At 41.9% G+C, this 21132-nt stretch overlaps 1 protein-coding gene across 1 annotated transcript in view; it reads left to right on the top strand.

Moving 5' to 3' along the window:
- CC2D2A (coiled-coil and C2 domain containing 2A) overlaps window positions 1-20487 on the top strand; it is a gene marked incomplete at its 3' end in the record, with an annotated part of 71725 nt that extends 51238 nt beyond the window's left edge. The window contains exons 21-35 of the mRNA XM_080928434.1: window positions 30-197; window positions 1732-1837; window positions 3745-3854; window positions 4919-5015; window positions 5556-5654; window positions 7278-7454; window positions 8762-8782; window positions 10305-10508; window positions 12396-12485; window positions 13858-13971; window positions 15055-15189; window positions 15745-15867; window positions 17116-17174; window positions 18994-19168; window positions 20299-20487. Coding sequence (XP_080784560.1) covers window positions 30-197; window positions 1732-1837; window positions 3745-3854; window positions 4919-5015; window positions 5556-5654; window positions 7278-7454; window positions 8762-8782; window positions 10305-10508; window positions 12396-12485; window positions 13858-13971; window positions 15055-15189; window positions 15745-15867; window positions 17116-17174; window positions 18994-19168; window positions 20299-20487 — 1867 coding nt within the window. The remainder of the gene's footprint in view (window positions 1-29; window positions 198-1731; window positions 1838-3744; window positions 3855-4918; window positions 5016-5555; window positions 5655-7277; window positions 7455-8761; window positions 8783-10304; window positions 10509-12395; window positions 12486-13857; window positions 13972-15054; window positions 15190-15744; window positions 15868-17115; window positions 17175-18993; window positions 19169-20298) is intronic.
- Window positions 20488-21132: the final 645 nt, after the last annotated feature.

Raw genomic sequence — 21132 nt, 5'->3', positions numbered from 1 at the left:
GGATCCTAATGCTGTTCTATAATCATTAGCATTTTGGGCCTAAGCCTTTTCAAGCTGGCAGAGCAAAAGCGACCACTGAGGCCACGGAGGAAAGGTCGGAAGAAAGTGACAGCCCAAAACCTGTCCGATGGCGACATAAAGCTGCTGGTGAACATCATCCGGGCTTATGACATCCCTGTAAGGAAGCCCATAACGAGGTGAGAGCCCTCGGAACAGCTGAACGGGCAGAATGCAAGCCAACCTGACCTTCCTGCAGAAGCCACCTGCCCATCATCTGCGAGTAACATAATCAACTTAGGCTCACAAGTGTGGGTGTTGGGAACCTCCTGTAGAACCCAAAGACAAGAGGCACAGATGAGCTACATGATAAGCCATGGGGATCCAGGCGGTTTTCCTGGGTCCTCCTTATCTCTCCTACTTGCCTCTGTTTGCTTCATTTTCCCCACGTGATGGAGATAGTCCCGCATCCCCTTCTCAGGAGAGAAGCTGGGTGCTAACTGGGGTCAGATGCTGACAACCCATGGTCAGGTCACTTGCAGCAAAGAGGCAGGGTCTGAGAAATGGGCAGGAGCTAGACAGAAACGTAAGAAGTGTCTGTCCGTGGCTCTGTTGCCTGTTCAAAAAAGAAATGGGTGGTGACCACCGCGGTCTACCACATTGGTGGCAGTGGAGAGAACATGCCTGGAGTGGGGTTGATTCTGATTTCTTAGAGAGGCAGAAAGATAAAAAATGGAAGATCTTTTGTGGGTGGCCTTGTCGGTGTGATGGAAGAAAGAGAACTAGTCCCTTCACCAGGTACATACAGTACCAATGTCATTTCCTTTACCTCTCATCACCATCACCAGGTCTGTTTCACCAGGTGGGAACCAAACAAAGGCGGTGTACGTGGCCTGGCCCAGGTCATCCAGCACTTTCGGATCCCAGAGAGCCAAGACAGCTTGTGGCATCTTCTTTCAGATTCTCTCGGGGCTTTCTTTCTCCATCTCTCTGTCCTCGTGCCCCATTATGCTGTCCTATCTTTTTTCTGTGTTGTGCGTATGTGTGACTATGTGCTGTATGTACACATATACATATGGCTGCATGCACTTGTATGCTTGTGTTCAGAGGCCAGAGGAGGTTGTCCGATATCCTGCTCTGTCGTTGTCTACCTTACTCCTCTGAGACAGGGTTGCCCACTAAACTTGGAACTAGCCAACTAGCCCCCATGTCTCCACTTCTCCACCTCCCATTGAACAAATGCACGCGCAGTCATGCCCAGTGTTTTATATGGTGCTGAGATCCGAACTCAGATTCTCATTCGTGTGTAGCACATGCTCTTACCCACCAACATCTCTTCAGCTCCTGCCCCTTTTCTTTACTAATTCTTCGTCCTATTGCAGAAAATCTATTGATACACTGGAATGGGACCATAATGAGATGGGGTCAGGATTTTGCTGCCAAGAGGGACTGGGGTTCACAAGACTCGGGCACCCTTGAGAGTGGAGGAGAGGGAAAGTTATCCTTTCCTCTGCTCTTGGAGAGACATGCAGTCCTGGGAAGGGAAGTTGGGGGAAGGCCTTGGCAATTGTTAGGTGCCCTGGGCCAGACCAGCACACACTTAGATGTCAACAGGCTTAGAGACAGGGAAGCTGGTCACTCTGGCAGCTACCAGCACCGCACTTCTTGATGCAAACTAGCTCCGAAGACGGATGTTCTTTGTCATTTCTCACATTCTTCTGCTTTCCCTCCCAGCAAGTCCCAGCAGCCATCGAGATCTTCAAGAACTTACAGTGAAAAGCAAACTGCTTCTCCTAGCACACACAGCCCACTACACAACGCTGACTATCCCCTCGGCCAGGTGAGAGAACGAGGCTGGGTTTCTGCTTTAAATCCTGTTCTGTATGTCTTTAAGAACTGCTTTTATTCGGGCCTTGGATACCGCTCAGTTGATGTAGTCCTTGTCTAGCATTCACAGGTCCCTGCGTTAGACCCTTGGCACTGAGTAAACTGAGTGGTAGCACTGTCTATAACCCTGGCACTTGTCAGGGACAACAAAGGGATCAGAAGTTCCAGGTCAGAAGCTAGAGAGACAGCTCACGGTTAAGAACCCGGGGCAGTTCCTACAGAGGCCCGAGGTTCTGTCCCCCTCCTCGAAACTCACAGCCACTATCACCACAGTTCCAGGGATGTGATGCTCTCTTCTGGCCTCTGCTGGGTACCGGGCACTGTTGCACTTGCCTTTAAAGTCCCAGCACTCCAGAGGTGGATCTTGTTTCAAGGCCAGCCTGGTCTACAGAAGGAATTCAATGCCAGTCAGTGTTACATGATAAAAATCCTGCCTCCAAATGTTTAGAACAAAGAATAATCTTGGTGTAACACACACACACACACACACACACACACACACACACCACATACATATACACACACCATACACACACACACATACACACACACATACACATACACACACACACCACATACATATACACACACCATACACATACACATACATACACACACACATACACCACACACATACACATACACACACACACACACACACACACACACACACACACCACATACATATACACACACCATACACATACATACACACACACATACACCACACACATACACATACACACACATACACACACACACCACACACATGTATACACACAAACCACAAACATACATATACACACACACACAAATTGAAAGCAGCACAGCAAGGTAACATTCCTTTTGCAAAATGGGTGCACCAGAACCCAAAAGAGGCTAGGGAGCACAGAGGCAAGAAGTCCACCTGGTTTTTGTGCTAACACAGGTGGTGATGTTGTCTTTTTCACACTCAGTCTTTCACAATTGGCTAGTTTTGAAAGAATCACAAAGGAAATGTAGGAGAGGGATGAAGTCCAGCCACAGAGGATCAAATTCCAGGAATGCAGGGGAGGCGTGGCTTTCTGCAAATACTGGTTTTACCAGGTGAGGGAGATTAGTGATTCTTTATGGGGAGGATGTGTAAATCCTTATATTTTAAAACAAATTTCAAGACTGTCTTCAGCTTTATAATGAGCTTGGGGCCAGCTTAATATGAATAAATGGCAGAAGCCCTGGGGACATTAAAGGAGAAACTCGTCTCCTGGAGAACACGTACAACTTTGTCTGATATCCTTGTGGAAGAGATCTGGAACTCAGCCAGCCTTGGCCAGTTCTGTTTAGCAGTACATATATCTTGTTTTCTATTTAAACCCTGCCCTCACCTCAAGATTCCAAAAATGGGCTAGAGAGATGGCTGGTTGGTTACGAGCACCGACTGCTCTTCCAGAGGTCCTGAGTTCAGTTCCCAGCAACCACGTGGTGGCTCACAACCATCTGTAATTGGGGCCGATGCCCTCTTCTGGTGTGTCTGAAAAGTCAGCGTTATTCACAGCTATAAAATAAAAATAAATCTTAAAAAAAGGAAAGATTCCAAAGATGACTTGGGAGATGGTAACTAGATCTTTTTTTCTTCTTCCCAGTATGACCACATTGAAGAAATCTTTTCTGCATTTCATTATTAAAACAAATTGCTTATAAACTCCTGAACAGACTTCCTGTTTCATTTTCTTCTGAAAAAAAAAAAAAGCTACTTAATAAGCATGTACTACTTTGCCTGAGATACAAAATGCTTATCAAAAAAAATTTTGATAAGCAAATTTCTCTGTAAAGAACAAAAAGATTAATCAATACAGGCATGGGTTTGCTTTTGACTTTCAGGTCTTAGTCCGACCTTTTGTAGAGGTCTCTTTTCAAAGAACAATTTGCCACACAACAACAGCTGAAGGCCCAAATCCCAGCTGGAATGAAGAACTTGAACTTCCATTTAGGTAAGTGGGTCTCTCCTCAGTAAGGTTCTAGAGCTGCTGAATCTTAAAGTATCATGGTGGGGAAAATGGAGCTGGAGGCAGCCTCTCTATGGGTCAGCTGAATGAAGTTGCTAGGTGATGCATGCCTTTAATGCCAGCACTCGGGAGACAGAGGCAGGTGTACCTCTGTGAGTTCAAGACCATCCTGGTCCATATAGCAAAGCTATATAGTAAGACTCTGTCTCAAGGAAAAAAAAAAAGAATCGTGCTCACTTTCAGAATAATCTACTTCCCTCTGGACTTCTTACAGGCCAAAGACATTTACTAGTTTATTGCCCAAAATGAACTAGATTAACCCTCAACTTTCATGAAGAAGAAATTAAAACCCTTAGAGGAAAGATGGTTTGAAGACTTCAGTGGTAGGTGTTACGTGTATTCTGTGTCCCATGAGAGAGATCCTAGGAATGATAGACAAATTAGTGTAGAATTTAGAAGTAATTAAGAGGGCACGGTCACTACCATCATATACAAAACAAGCAAAGGAAGAACAGATGGAGATTGTCCATCTCTGTGGTACCCCAGTCTCTAGCCCTACTGTGGAGGGACGTGTTTAAGAGGCACAGCTGGGCCCTGGTGACCATGGTCCAGGAAAGAATCTCTCACCCTTGCATTGTTTGAGTGAGGAGTAGCAGCTGTCATTCCTTAGTCATGGTCTAGGAGGAAGGGCATGACTGCAGATGGTCTTTCTGGACAGAGCAGCTTTGGAGGCCAGGTACTTAGAAAGTTGGCTGGAGACCTTGTAGCCTTCCACAGAGCTATCACATGCCCTGGCAGGTAAGCTTCTTGCAAGACTTAACAGGAGTTTGCAGAGTACAGTATTTACCAGTACAAGCCAGTGTAGGATTTGTATCTACAGATCCCAAAGTTCAGAGCCAGATCCATTGGAGTGTATATATAACATATGTATTCATGCCCTTGTGTAATAGCTCCTTGCATGTGTTCTGACTCAACACTTCTGAAGCGTTAACCTGAGCTGTCATAGCATGTTTTGCCTCTTTTCATGGTCTCTTCATGTGTTGTCACAGGGCCCCAAATGGGGACTACAGCACAGCCAGCTTACAGTCCGTGAAGGATGATGTGTACATTAACATTTTCGATGAAGTGCTCTATGACATCCTAGAGGTGAGTTTCCAGCTGTAAGGGGTCGTCTGAACTCTGCACGCATATTCAGATCCCCACCCACTGCTTAGGTCCCGAGCACAGGGGAACAGATTGGTGACTGTGTTTGCAGAGTAGTATTTCGTCTTCCAGGGTTAGGGGAAAATCCTACCACTTTCCTACTGGCAAACTAATTACATGGGGGCCTGGGAGAAAGATTCGAAGAGCAAACTGCCCACTAGCAAGCTTAAGTTTGGAATCCTAGTACACACGTAAAAGCTGGGTAGATGGTGCACCCCTGCTTGGGGGTGGAGAAATCTCGGGGCTTGCCTAGACCCCCAACTAGTCTGGCTGAAACAGCAGTCTCCCATGCAATGGGAGATCCTGTCTCAAAGAACAAGGTGGAGAAACAAGTAGGAAAACACACTGGCATCGAGTTCTGGTGTCCCTATGCACAGCACAGTCGAGACACCTGTCCACACCTGTTCACACCTGTCCACGTGCACAGTTACACATCAGTGTCGGAAGTTCTTAAGTAACCTGTATGTCTCCTGTTTCCTTTAGGATGACCGTGAAAGAGGAAGTGGGATCCACACCCGTATCGAGAGACACTGGTTAGGATGTGTGAAAATCCCATTTAGCACCATCTACTTCCAAGCAAGGGTAAGTCACTAAAGCCAGAGTTAGATGAGACTGGGAAGCACCTCTGTCTGGTCTTACCTCTGTCTGTCCTCGAAGCTGTGAGAATGTATGTGCACAGAGCTTGGACAAGTCACTGACCTTCCATCACTGCTGCATGGTGGATGTACCCAACACCCCTGTCGTCAGCTAAGATGTGACAGCTTCAGTCTCAGAGTCTTTAGACATCTGCACAGAAGTGAAGAGTGTGGGACAAGGTGAAGAACTGTCACAGAGGACACAAGTGGAGTGGATGGACACAAAAAACAGTCAGGGAGGGTGACAGCCCGGCTTGTCACTGGCATCCTATCAATATTTCTGAAAGCGTGCACCATTTAAAGCATGAAAAACAGCATTAACACAGGCATGCTTGACATGTGTTACATGTCTACAAACCACAGCCTTTGTAGACAAAATGGTTCAGCTCAATGATTCCATGGGGTTGGCAATTCTTTCATGCCTCTGTAAGTCTACTGAGGCAGCTGAAGATTCTAGAATCTCTTGGTATCCCAGCATCAAATCCATGGCAATGAGAAATTATGTGCTGCTGTGGTAACTACATAGAGCAGGCGCCATCTGGACCACAGGCTCTCCAGCAGGAGACCCAACTAAACCTCTATTCTAAGAGGCTCAGATTGGCTGTCAAGCATAAGCTGGAACTGCAACCTCAGCCAGTAGGACAGTCTACAGTTATACAGGATGGGTAGTGATGTGCTTACCATGAAAATTATAGTCTCTCTTCTAGTAGATTTTAAAGGAAATAAATTAAAGAGCATAGCATCTTACAAGTGAAGCTGCCTGTAATGGCTGGCATTGTTGAATCTTAGGATTGGCGCTTATTTAGAAATCCTTACACTGAATGCCCTAATGTGCGTGCCTTTGCATGTGGGGGCAGCGCCCACGCTTACAGCTCACCCTGCAGGAACTCACCTCTGGAGGCCTACTTGTTATCTGTACACTTACTACATTTAGAAACACTGCTATAAAGCACAGGGACATGGCACAGAGGAGCTAAAACGAAAGTCCTGTTTTGCAGATCAAATACATACTGCTAAAGTCAAGCAGAATATGCTAAAACATTAGTGAAAGAAACAAGCTATATGTAAGGCTAGAGAGTCAGCAAAGTAATTCTGAGATGGCATTAGACCTAAGCCTTGAAATGTAGTTAAGATTCTGGGAGGCAGAGAAGGAAAGCTGGGAGATCAGAGAAGGGGAGGCTGCTGGCCAGGGAGCATGCACCACACACCAGCCCCTGGTCTTAGTGCCTTTCATCTCTTAGCTCAGCCCTTGCTCACAACAGCCCTACAAATTAGGTCCTGTTATTTTCTTCTCCTTACAAATAAGGCAGCTGAAGCACTCGGAGTTCAAGACTGGATTTGAACTCAGGAAACTTTCCCAACCAGTACGCTCTGTAGCAAACAAAGAAAAGCAGTCGAGGAAGTAGAGAGCCCTTTCTGTGAGAATTTAGGGAATCTAACCTGGATGGAGCTTAATGTTATCTGATGCATTAGATTAGGAGAAATGGCCATTCCCCGTGAACTTCTGTGACAAAAACCAAACAAACGAAACATTGACCACAGCACTTACAGAGCCATGTTTTCTCCGCAGATTGATGGCACATTCAAAATAGATATTCCTCCAGTTCTCCTGGGCTATAGTAAGGAGCGGAACATTATTATGGAACGAGCCTTTGATTCTGCCCGCAGCCTGAGTGAGGGCTCCTACATCACCCTGTTTATCACCATTGAGCCTCAACTGGTTCCCGGGGAGCCAATTAGAGAAAAGGTAATGGGGTACAATCTGGAAGGCCACAGGGGATCGTGAAGCCCAAGAGATGCTGGGCTTTCTATACACTCTGACTGAAGTTCTCCAACTGTAACCTCCATTTCTTACACATTCGGTAAGACCTAAGGTGTTCATTTGCTCTTCACCATCTGGCCACTGAGGCAATGAGCAAAGCAAACTTGTGGGAAAGCAAGACAAATGTGAGCATGTTCTGCTTCCAGAACGTTTTCCATGTGAATACATGAAGTATGACCATTAGAAAACCAGATTGCTGTTTGACATTTCCCATCTTTGACCTCAGGTCCCCAGCCTTCAGTAGGGTCACACAGCTGCAGTTGGATGGCCTTCACAGATTACAAGTCACCTTATTTTTTTAAAAAAAAAAAGTATGCATCTTAAACGGCTCCAGAAAAGCACGTAGAGATTTCAAGCTGCATTGTGTTTGGAGTCTTTACTTTTTCCTTGGCACTAGGTTTCCAACTTAAAGCTGGGGAAATGAGGCTAGATTTATCTCGAGCCACACAAGCAGCACAGGGCAGGAGTGAAGCATTTAACTTTACATTGTGTGCATCCACACATCTTCCTGGGTACCCAAGACGGAAGAGGCATTCTTTGGGGACTAGAAGGATGGCCTAGAAAAGGAGATGGAACATCTATTGTGTGACAGGTATGGTGGTGCACACCTTTAATCCCAGGAGAGGAGGTTAGGATCAGTGCAAATAGATCTCTTCATTACAACGCTGAGCTTCCCAAGAAAGCAGCACAGATTCGTGTCAGATGCATGTCAGCAATATGTTCTGCATGCCTATGTCTACGTGCAAGCTCAGGAGAAAAACCAAAAGCATGTCCACACACACAAATGCTCTCAGACCAAAGGCAGAATTCTGACTTCAAATTTAGCCTGGCAACCTGATGCTGCTTTTTGGTGACATTTCTTTGCCCCTGTGGCTGTGGGCAGCATTTTCCATTGTCCTCTCATATGTCAGGCATGACAGAACATCCTACAGATGGAGGGTAGAAAGCCCACCTGTGATGTCCCCGACAGGCTGTTAAAGAGAGGTTCTCACCCTGAAATACTAGGGATCACAGCCTAGAAATGGTTGTCTACTAACAGCCACTTTTTAGTTTGGTGAACCCAACTCCAAATGATATTTTGAAAGGATTTACTAGAGCAAAAGTTTTGTAAGTCAGTAGCAACTGTAGAGTGCTTACTTTAACAGCCCTAACTGTGCATTGTTTTGTTAAGAGCCTTTAAAGCTGGTTGTTAATACTGTTTTTCTGTCCTCTCTTTTCTGTTGCTGTGGTAGATGAGTGGCATGCTTAAGAAGGTACCAGGCATCGTTCCATAATCCATCAGTCATTTGTGCTTTCACTAGCTGCTTGTGTGTCCTGCTCCGGGGGGGACAGGTGCCGGGGGCGCAGTGTATGTCTGATCCCTTGGCAATGAACTCTAGGTGCCTGTGATGTCACAAAGAAATCAGCCATGCATCTAGCATGTGCAAAGCACTGGATACAATCCCTAGGACAGAAAAAAGATAAATGCCCTTTGGCACATTTACTGTTTCCCTTTGTCTGTAAGTGACTTCATTGACTTTGTCTGAATGTGTCCTGCATTTGGGGGGCTCAGCTTCACATTCCACGAAGCAGTGCAGGGCTAACGGGTATCTCCAGTCAGCTGAAGGTCGTCACGACAGACTATTCGATGACAGGATGAACACATTCTGTTTTCTGCACGTTTCAGTAACTGACAGGTCAAGGAACTGAACCAGTTAAGAATCTTCTACGCTGCATTCTGAATAGACCCGAGTTTGTTAGTTCCATCCAGATTTGCTTCAGAATAAAGAACTCAAATTCTTGTAATAGTTGGCCTTTCCATGACACCTCTCACATCACAACACACTTCTCCTTAGGTGCTGGTGCCCTAAATGCATACTAATGGCTTGGCAGTGACTAGGTGTCAGCATGTGCATATTAGGTGTCAGGTATAGGAAGGAAGGGGTCAAATACAGGTCCTCCCTTCAAGATTCATAACAGAGCATGTGACTCAAAGAAGCTCAAACGTTCTCTGCCCCACTTCTGTCAGCCTGAAAGGCCAACAGTTGCACTGGCCCAGGGTCTCCTGCCTGGGACAGTACCTGCAGACACTTCCCCGCATCCCCATAGTACCCTGTAGAATCTGCTCAAACTCCAGCTGTTTGGCTGACTGTCTTTGTAGACTGGAAGTCCCTTGAGATTTTCTTACTCCTTAACCCAGAGTGTCTGGAATCTTTCAGACTCTTGGGAAATACCTTTCAGACGGCTGCATAAATGAGTAAATGACAAATTTAATAAATCGATGTAAAGGGAAAGCACAAATTCAATCATTCTTTCATACCTTCCCTGTTCCATTATTTTCTGTTTTTCTAAAATCAAACAGTCTCTGACCTGACAGTTCTGGCCTGGGAACCAGTTCACACTTGATGGGATGCCAAATGCTCTTCCCCTTTAGAAGACTGGATCAAAAGCACACAGAAAGCTGTGGCCTGTGCGCAGCTGATTAGCACTTCAGCCTTTAATTTGTATAGGTTTCTGTTTGTTTTCTTAATCTAATAGTTTTCATAAGGCTTGCCAATCCACTACTTTCTTTCCGTTTTGCTAAATGTAAACTAGTATTTAAGGATTATTATTTTCATTCTTAAATTATCAATACAATTAAATGAAGCTGCAGAGATACCAAGAAAAATGACTTTATAAAGAATCATTTAACAATACCCCCCAAACCACGAATTCAGTGCTATTGTCTATGAAATCTGAACGTTTTGTTTGTCTCCTGTAATCATATATACCCCACTAAAGTATTTCGTTTTGAAGTTTGATACCCAGGAAGATGAGAAATTGCTTCAAGCAACAGAGAAATTTCAAGCTGAATGTGCCTTAAAATTTCCCCAGCGTCAATGCCTCACAACAGTGACTGACATGAATGGGAAAACGGTTTTTATTACGCGTTATCTCAAGCCTTTAAACCCTCCTCAGGAACTCCTTAACGTCTACCCCAGCAACCCACAAGCAACGGCGGTGAGTCTGCCAGAGCCAATCAGTGCTGTTAAAAATGATTTAAATCTCAGTGTGCAGCCAGGTACCTCATAATACTTAAGAAACAAAGTACACATGTCGTTAGAGATCAAAGTAATGGTTCAAACTATTTTAATGCAATGAGGAGCTCTTTGATTTGGGAAGTCTGAGTGCCAGAGATAATAATACTTAGTTCATTCTTTCCATAGATAAATGAGTGCTTACTGTATACCCTTTTTATATTTTATATTAGGTACTAAAAATTAACATATGAAACTTTCAAAATACTACATAAAGATAATTTAATTTTGCATTAGGCTACACCAAAATAACTACTCAGTATTCTACTTAATGCTATAAGCATCATTGAATTCAAAATAACATCAGTTATTTGAGCAATATGTATTTTCAATATATAGCCCATCCTAATATGAACTCACACTGAGACACTAAATAGACAAGAACCATTCACTGGCTTCAAAACTCCATACCACTGTAAAATTCACCATTACATGAACTATGAGCCACATATATGTTTTAAGTGAGTACTATAACTCATAACTGTTCTGAGATTGTGGCTAGTAAAGGGAGTAACTGCTTCTAAGTTTTTAATATGGTGAGATAGATAGATAGATATAGACAGGTATATAGAACATTGATAAAGATATGACTTCACTATGTGTAATTAATTTCCATAAGAAACCAAATAGGGACTTGTGAATTGCTGGTTGACTCCAGGCCTCAGGCATTGCTCTACCACTGATCTGCATCCTTAGTGCCCACAACAGTGATTTGTGTTCTGCTTGGCATTGTAAATGTGCATAAACTTCTCTCAGTAAAGACTATTTAGAACGGATAACTAAAAATATTTCAAATATTATTAAAGTTATGGCTAAGATAGAACTAAGAAAAGAAAAAGAAATTAAAAGAAGAAAGCCAGCTAGAGTGATAACCTGAAACAGTGTTTGGTCTCAGTGTCTGGAAAAGCATGACAACTAGAACTGGGTATTGATGAGCCACCAGGATGAGGGACAGAGCCAACAAATCAGAGATACAGCAGATAGGCAATCTCAAAGTATCACCCAAAATGTTATCTCACGCAGTTGCTAACTGTTCTCTTCTGAAACCTCTTGAATTGGGACTCCACAGTCCACAGAGCTCTCAGCATCACTGACTTTCAAGATCCTAGTAGGATGGCCCATTAGACTCTGCTTACAGTACTCAAATGCTTTTCTAGTTCAAAGTCTCAAAGCCTTCCACGGCCATCCAAAAAAGTCACATGGGCAGATGTGTAACCATAGCCCAATTCCTAATACCAACTTCTGACTTACTTTTATGTTGCTATGATAAAACATGACCAGGACAACAAGTTTGCTTACTTGTTGAGCCATCTTGTTGGACCTCAAATATCCAAATTCTTAAAACAAAACTCATTGAATTAGAAACGTGGAAAGCCAATAACATATAATTAACCCCTTACAGATGAATAAATTACGAATGACCAGACTTGACTCCGATATTCTGTCCCCTCCCAGAATGGGCCAGTGTGCCATGGAAGAATGGTTGCTTTCAGGACTGGACTATGAAAAGTACAGTACAAGATGGTGTACAAAGTCTTGTGTGCCAAAAACCAAGGAAATACCCATGAGATAAGAAATGGGGGAGATAAGGCTGTTTCAAAGGGACAGAGCCAGCCTTGTTATAAGAGAATACAAAAAATCTTCTGCATGGCTTTAGGAGGAGAGGAAGATATTAATCTATTGAGTGAGCACCTTGTGAACATCAATTTCATGCTTTACACATATATGAAACTTCTTTTAAGAAATTAGGTGGAGATGCAGCTTTCTATTTCCCAGGAAGTTATTTGTAAAGTTAATTTTCTTTTCACAGGAACTGGTTGCTCGGTATGTGTCCTTGATCCCTTTCTTGCCTGATAGCGTTTCGTTTGCTGGAGTCTGTGACCTGTGGAGCACATCTGACGTGAGTCTTCCTTGCAGCTTTACTGCCTTGGGTACACATTAGCTAAATAGCTTGCATAATCTTCAACTGCATCATTCATGAATTATTATAAAAAACCTACTTGGCCATCTGTTAGCAGGATGAGCTAAATTCTGGAATAATTTTCTTTCTGGTTTAATTCTGTCAAACTTCAGAAGTTAAAGAAAATAGGGCTGGGGAAAAAATTCAGTAGTAAACACTGGCCTCGAAAGTTCAAGGATATAAGCTGATTCTCAACAACCCTTGCCTTACCTACCCCCCAAAAGTATTGTTTTGAAGAATTATTCATGCAGAGAATGAAAATAACATTTCACCTATCTTAATTCTGAACTGTCCTAATGTTACATTAATAATATCACAACTTTATTTAGAAACGCTCTAAATCTCATGCTACATTAAGAAATATGTATTTCTTAATTTGTGGAGCTCCCTAAAGTATACTATGTCAGATATGTCCAGTGTGTATTTCTTAGTCACTACCACATACATTGGACTAAGTCATGGGTCATGGGTGGTATAAAACAAAGCAAACCTACAGCACCATGGGTGTTTAATATGACTCTGGATTTCAGGTTGTCTGATGTCTCCATGAAATTTAACATATACATTTTCTTTGATGAAATGTCCTAACTTGAAAAAAAAATGTAGGCATACTTTTTTTTTTTTTTTTTTTTGCTCCCAGTTGCAATTTGGCAACCTAAGTCTAGACCTTTAGACGTCCAGATTTTAGAGTCAGGAGGGATCTCTTTCTCCTCTGGAGATCCATGAAAATAAAAACGAGAATAAGAGAAGAGCAGAGCTGGACTCGGTGCCCACCTCAAAGGTGTTACTACCTCGTCTGTGCCTTCACCTCATCTGGATAAGGAGAGTTCGCCCTCAAAACACTGATCTGGGACAAAGCAATCAATGTAATGCACTTAGGACATGTTTAGTACTCAAATACACACTAAAGTGAGAACATGAAAAGCTGCTGTTCTGTCCACCCAATCATGTTGATTCTAGAAATTCATGTCATCAGCATCAATGTTAAAGAAAACATGATGTCCACTAAAGAATCAGCATAGTGACAAAATCAAGAGACGTTTGAAAAATGTCTGAAACTTAAAGACACTAATCTCAACTAATACATCACGTTCCGCGTGAGATCCTCTGTGGTGGGACATGCAATGCCTTTAATCCCAGTACTGGGGGGAAGGGGACCGAGGTCAGATGATTGCCAGTTCAGGGCCAGCCTGGGCTACATAGGAAGTACCAGACCACTCTGAATCACAAAGCAAATCAAACCCTGCACGGCCAATCCAGAGTGAGAGAGTGGATGTCATGGTTTGTTTGTCTTTGCTTTTCTTTCTTCCAGCAATTCCTTGACCTCCTGGCAGGGGATGAAGAAGAGCATGCAGTGCTGCTTTGCAATTACTTCCTGTTCCTGGGAAAGAAGGCATGGCTGGTGATGGGCAACGCGATCCCCGAGGTACGGCCTCCTAGCGTCTGCTAGCAGGAGTGTGGTTATCTATCTAGATGCTCTGCCCCGGCAAGGTCTGTGTTCACGACACTACTGTGAATTGCTGTGCAAGTGGCAGAGACACAGCAGGCAGACAGACCCACCGTGAACACTACATGGAGTGGTGGGATCCATTAACAGCATACCTGGGGATGCTGTAGTTGGTGTACTTCAGACTGTAGGCACACCTGAGCACTGTCCCAACAGTCCCTGTTTAATGTGCCCTACTTCAGCACTGGTGCCCAGTCTCGGTCCCTTGGTAATGTCACAACATGGGGATAGGGAATTCTCCCCTTTGAGTTACCACCTAAGGCAAGGCAACAAAGGCATGGGCCTGTGTTCTAGCTTCTGTGACCCTCAGCAAATTATGTCACAACTCAAAGGTTGTGTGTCAACAGCAGGTGAAATCATGCATCAGCAAAATGAATGCTCACTGGAGGAAAAAAAAAATCCACAGTATATGTCTATTCCAAGTAGGAGGTAAAAGTCCTTCATCTCAACAGTTTGGTTCCAAATCTATGTGTTTATGTACCTATGTGTATCAAAGGTAAGTGACTTTATTAGGAACTGAGAAAGTATTTTGGCCTAAGCAGCCTTCTAAATACTCAAATGGCATCTTTCCTGACCCTGGAAAGAGTCCCACTAACAAGAGTTCTTCACAAGCCCTCACATATACCGACTGGGTAATGCAACACCAAGACTGCAGTGGACTAGTATCAAATCCAAGATTTTTGAAACGTATTTGTGGAGTTGTTTTGGGGACTGGAGAGAAGGATCTGAAGTTAAGAATACTTACTGCTCTCACAGAGGACCCAAGTTCAGTTCTCAGCACCCATACTGTAGACTCACAGCCTATAGATCATGCTCCAGGAGATCTGCCACTCCTGAAACTCCTCAGGCAGATACACGCAGGCACACACTCGTGCGCGTGCACACACACACACACACACACACACACATAAAACCATCATTTTTTAAAAAAAGAATTCTACAAGCTACTATGAACTTATTTTATAATTAATTGGAAAATATGTAACAGCTATTTTTTTCCAGGGTCCAACTGCCTATGTGCTAACTTGGGAGAAAAATTATTATTTAATATGGAATCCCTGCAGTGGACATTGTTACGGACAATTTGATACATTCTGCCCCTTGAAAAGTGTGAGCTGTTTAATTGGTCCTGATAATGTGAGTATTACCATTTCCTCTTAAATACGATTCTTTTTTAAGTTGACCAATTTACATATTTTACATAGGTAGACTGTATAAATATGAGTATTTAAGTATTTATACAAATATAAATAAGTTGGAATAATTGATGGAAAAGCCCACTTTAACTGGTCCTAAATTAAACTTGGTTTAATTAATCCCGACCTTCAGAAGAGTACAGACAAACAAAACATTAAACGAACAAACAAACAAAAGTACTTAGATTCAAGGGATCCAATTTCCATCCTGGCTCCGTCTTGTCCAAAGCAGAGCTTTCAATGCCCAGTTCCTTCTGTCAAAGCAAATTTCTCACCAAAGCAGATTGGGTTTCACATTTTGTATATGTGTATGTGAAAAACAACCAAGAATAAATGACAATATATCACTGATTGTAAAATTCATAGAAACTTAAAATTTAATGTAAATCTTCAGCCTGTGTGAATGGTTGCTCAGTTCACTGTTTCTCCCTATATCATATATAGGTACACATCTGTGTACATATCTAATATATATCCTAATGTACTTTTCTCTTAGATTTGGTTTAATATTCAACACCATGATTCGCCACTAAGGATAAGTTTTGATGTCACAAGGCCCAAGCTATGGAAATCTTTTTTTTCACGAAGCCTTCCATATCCTGGCCTGTCAAGTGTTCAGGTATAATTTTTATAATACCCAAATGTGGAAAACATTTGTTTTCTAATGAGACAAATTTACATGAAGAAATATACATTCACAAATATAAAAAACATTTTAGACATATTTGGAAGTTTTAATATAGAAACGATATGACTTAAACAGACTCATAAAATACAGCTAAACTTTTATAATGTTAAGTTACTAAATTAATTTCTTAAGTGCTAAGGATGAAATCAAACTACAGGTCCAACCCACTCATTAGCTTTAGAGTTTGCAAACATGGATATTATTTATTAAACATGTTTGGACACACACACACAAACACAGAGAGAGAGAGCGAGAGAGAGAGAGAGAGAGAGAGAGAGAGAGAGAGAGAGAGAGAGAGAGAGAGAGAGAGAGAGAGAAGACAGAGACAGAGACAGAGACAGAGAGAGAGTTTGTAATATAAAATACCCTTTTGCCATGACACAAACCTTTCAAACCAGTTTTGAATTGGACACAGAAATTCTCTCCTCTGACAAGGTGGTATGTGTGAGTTTTCATGGGAATTCGATCTGAGATCCTATGAATTAGAACAATAGGGGTCAAATTATACTACATGACATAATACTTTGTAGTTGTCAAATGACTGCCTTAATGAATCTTAACACTGTAAAATATAAATCTCAAATTCAGAAGACATGCAGAAGATGTGGACTTCCTAGGACTACAGTTCTGTAGTAAAACTGAAACACAATGCATTTAGGTCACATTATCTCCATTTACTACATTGTAAACAAGGCAGGGTTTGTCTAGGCCATATACTGATGCCCATTTCTCGTGAAGTGCTTGGCAACAGTGAGTCCTCAGTGTTAGTTGAATCAAAGATGATCTGGATAGAACTTCAGGTCATCGTTAACTTGTGTGGCAAAAGTTAAGGGAAATGCAACAGAGAAGGAATAACAGAGCAAGAATTTATGATATTCCATTTACCATTGGTTCTACATTCCTTGGCATCTTACACTGTATTGTCTTATTCAGCCTCAAATTTTAGTACTTAAAAAGTGGGGGGGGGAGGGGCAGAAATTAAAACTCATAGGTTAATAGTACTTGCTCTTCTTGCAGAGGACTTAGGTTCAGTTCCAGCACACACATGGCAGCTTACAACCATCTACAACTACAACACTAAGGGCTTTTTCTGACCTCTGGAATGTAAAATAATTTAACAATAAAAGAGATACCTATGCAAATTAAATGTAGGAGCTCACTGAACTTTCTCTTTTATAGCCTGAAGAGCTAATTTATCAACACACAGACAAAGCAGCAGCTGCTGAACTGCAAGACAGGTAACAAAATACCCATAAGTTTACAGGCGACTCATTACTAGAAGCACAGTAACAAATTTTAGACTCTCAGCTTGGATCAGTATGAAATGATCAGGGTAGTTGAGACTTCATGTCTGCAGATAGGAAATACAAATATGATGTCTAAATCCCATGGTTCAAATGAACATGTTGTTCATAAACATGTTGCATGACACATGGCGGTGAACATTAGTAACATGTAGTTCTCCAAGACTAACTCGGGTTAAAGCTTTTAACATCCTGTAATTATGAAAATTGCAGCACACATAATAATCCTCAGCTTAAATGTGCCTCTTATGCCCATTAGTGGTTTGTAGGGCTTCATCTAGTTTGTAACCATAGAGAAGGCAGGTTAAAGCCTGTGAGTCTTGGTTGTTCCACCAATGCTGTGCAACTGAGCTACTCTCCCCATTTCACAAATATGGGAACTGGGGTTCAGAGTGGTCCACATGTGTAAGTGTGAAAGTGGGCTTCCGACACCAGACAGACCATTCTGGTTTCAATGTCTGTGCTTCATTCCCACTGAAGCAGATTGTGTGAAGAATAGTTTGTCAAACTACACAAGATTAAAGACGGCTTTGAGACAGTGCAAGGAACATCAATTTATCCCCAACTTCTCCACAAAGGTGGGATCTATGTAGAGCAGTGGTTCTCAGCCTTCCTAGCACTGCGACCCTTTAACACATTCTCCCATGTTGAGGTGACCCCCAGACCATAAAATTATTCTCATTGCTATTTCTTACCAGTAATTTTGCTGTTATGAATCATAACGTAAATGTTTCCCAGTGCTTAGGTGATCTGTCAAAGTGGCATCCAGTCTCCAGAGGGGTCACACGCCATAGGGTGAGAATAGCTGCTCTAGAGAAACCAATCTACTACAAACAATCCTGAGTCTCATCTAATGACTTCAGCATAGACTCATTGATTCCTTCATTTTTAAAGGTTTTAACAGTCTATCCATGATTTCTTAACTCAGTCCAACACAAAACCCAAAGATTATGTATTCAATGCTAAGAAAGAGAAGTTATGGCCTCTCAGCAATAAGAAACTGTGAGGACCTCAGCCTGTGCTTACGATGGCCAAGGGGTCTTAGCATCCGCAGTGTTTAACTTGAATGGCACCGTCCTTGCCTGGGTCAAGCTGTTTATCCTATTGCAAGCTGTCTCATCTGTAAAACTGTAGAATCTCCTACAACAACGCATCATTGTTGGCTATCATTCAAAATGTATTGACAATTGGCACTGGGGGTAATGATGACTTAGCAAATGCTGGATTCCCCTCATTCTACTTCATAACCTATAAACCCAATGCAATAACTGGCACTTTAAAGGCAATTTTTAAAAATAACTATTATAAATAAGTAACAAGGTTACAAAATTGGTATAAGGTATTAAAAGTTTTAGAGATTATTTAAGATTTCCAACATAATAAAAACCTTATGCTGGGTCTAATTTACCTGTTTATTACATTACCAATAAATAGAAAAATAAAATGTCTTAGACAAACAAAATGTCTTACAAAATGTATTCAATTTAGTTAGCTGTGTGTCACCATGAGCACTGTATTCCTGTTTATCCTATATTGATTTCTTGTTGTAATGCATATTAATTTTCGAGAACAAGGATCACCCATAAGTAGCTGCTAATCAGCCTAGTAAACCACCACCCAAAGAATGCATTCAGGCATTCACTGGAACCCAATACTGCACACACGTTTTACATTGTCAACATGGGAAATGTTATGTAACATTTATATATATATATATAAATATATATATAAAGTGGGGTTTTTTTATGAATAGGATTGAAAAAATACTGAAAGAAAAAGTCATGGACTGGAGGCCGCGCCATCTGACCCGATGGAACAGGTACTGCACCTCCACCCTGCGCCACTTCCTGCCTCTGCTGGAAAGAAGCCAAGGAGAAGACATAGATGACCACAGGGCAGAGCTGGTCAGGCAGCTGGGAGACTACAGGGTAAGCACATGTGGCTTTCCTCATCCTCCAACTGGAACCTACTCAGTCACAACTTGGGGGACTCAACCCGCAGACTCATGAAGCATGTGTGAGGTGAGGTACCATGCACCAAAAATGCAATAAAACCCTGTGAAAAACCACACTTTCTATGAAATGTATCTTATCCTGATAAATAAAAAAAAACCCTGGCTAATATTAAACTAAACTATACATAAAAGTGAAAAGAAACACTTTTGGTTAAGTTGTGAAGGTATGATTTTTTTGGGGGGGAGGGTTGCTTTTCAAGACAGCCTTCCTCTACGTAGCTCTGTCTGTCCTGGAACCCTGTAGATCAGGCTATTCTTGAACAGATCATCCTGCCTCTGTGTCCTGAGTACTGGCATTAAAAACATGGGTCACCACCACCTGGCTTAAGAGTATGATTTTATGATTGGTGTTTTTCATTAGAAGTTCTCACTAATAAACCACGTATACTGTCTAGTACCTTGCTGGTTCATCCTGTATGTCAAGTACTATAACTAGATAATAAAAAGGGGAATTCTGTGATTAGTGCAGTACAATAAACAATTTGAAAGCCAAAATGGGTAAGCCATTGAGTAAAATGCAGTTAAGGACTGATCATCAAAATGTGTTCAGTTGTCTAGTAGACTTCAACAGTGTTCCAGCTCTCTGCAGGTCTTCCCACGCTGACCTCCATGTAGTGACATCATCAGGCAGGCTTCATTCATAAAAACAAATGGTAAAACAAGTCCAAGAACGTATTTGCCCACACTGCCCAAATAAAGTCACCGCATCTGTGTTATTATCCATAAGTATCCAGAGACTCACTATGAGTACATACCCAGACTTCTAACCTCATTTTTGTGTCTAGGCTGGAATGCACTGGTTAGCTTTACCTGGTCTGTGTGTACTACGGGCCAAGAGAGATGGAGCAATGAACGACTGGGTACACTATTAATATGCTAGTAACGAAAACAAAAATACGAAATCTTCATTTTTTGATAACATAGGAAACAAATAGAAATAACCTCATGATCCTAAAGGTTTAGTATTAAGAATTATGTAACTTACATAAGAAAAATTTTTCTTCGAACTTTATTTATGAGTACAAATATGTTCTTTTTTCCCAGTTCTCTGGATTTCCTCTTCACATGCCTTATTCTGAAATGAAGCCTTTGATCGAAGCTGTGTATAGCACTGGAGTGCATAACATTGACCTTCCTAATGTTGAGTTTGCTTTAGCTGTATATATCCACCCTTATCCCAAAAACGTTTTGTCTGTTTGGATCTATGTTGCTTCCCTTGTACGTAACAGGTAATTTTCGATGTTCTTTTTATATCACCTGAAGAGTATTGGTGTATACATTTTAAATTATAATGGAATCAAGAGAAAATATATTTTGAAGTTATGAAATAAAATTATCATTATCCATATAAAACTGTTTTAGTCTGTCTCCTCGTAACACTACCAGTCTGTCTATGAGCACTAGCCGCCTGACTTTTGCACTTGCTTGTAGCACCCTTCCTTCTGTCGAGCAGAGTGACAACTCCAAGACCTAGAACGTTAATTCTTTACAACTTGTCTAGAGGAACAAAGAACAACTCTGTAGCATTGAATGTTGTAAATGCTGGGTGATCTCATAAAATTATTGGTATTTTTTTAAAAAAGGCAAGCACAGGCACAGCCCTGAAAAAAATAGTGTTAGGGTTAGCAAAAACTGTATTTAAATGCCAAAGGGGATTCTTAAAAAGGAAAACAACTAAGGCCTGGCTATGGCTGAAAATCCATGTTGTTCCTTACATCCGTGCTCCTTGGAACTCAAACCAATTCTCATCCCAAGAATGAAGTATTTGAAGATAAAAGTTTTGAAGAGGGAATTAGGTCATGAAGGGAGAGCTTCTACAAGGTTTTTACTGAGTCTTTTTGCTGGATTTTAGAACACTCCCACCCCACTCCTCCCTGC

The sequence above is a fragment of the Micromys minutus genome (genome assembly GCF_963924665.1).
Source record: "Micromys minutus genome assembly, chromosome: 1".
Classification (NCBI taxonomy): domain Eukaryota; kingdom Metazoa; phylum Chordata; class Mammalia; order Rodentia; family Muridae; genus Micromys; species Micromys minutus.
This window is presented reverse-complemented; position numbering and strand designations above follow the sequence as displayed.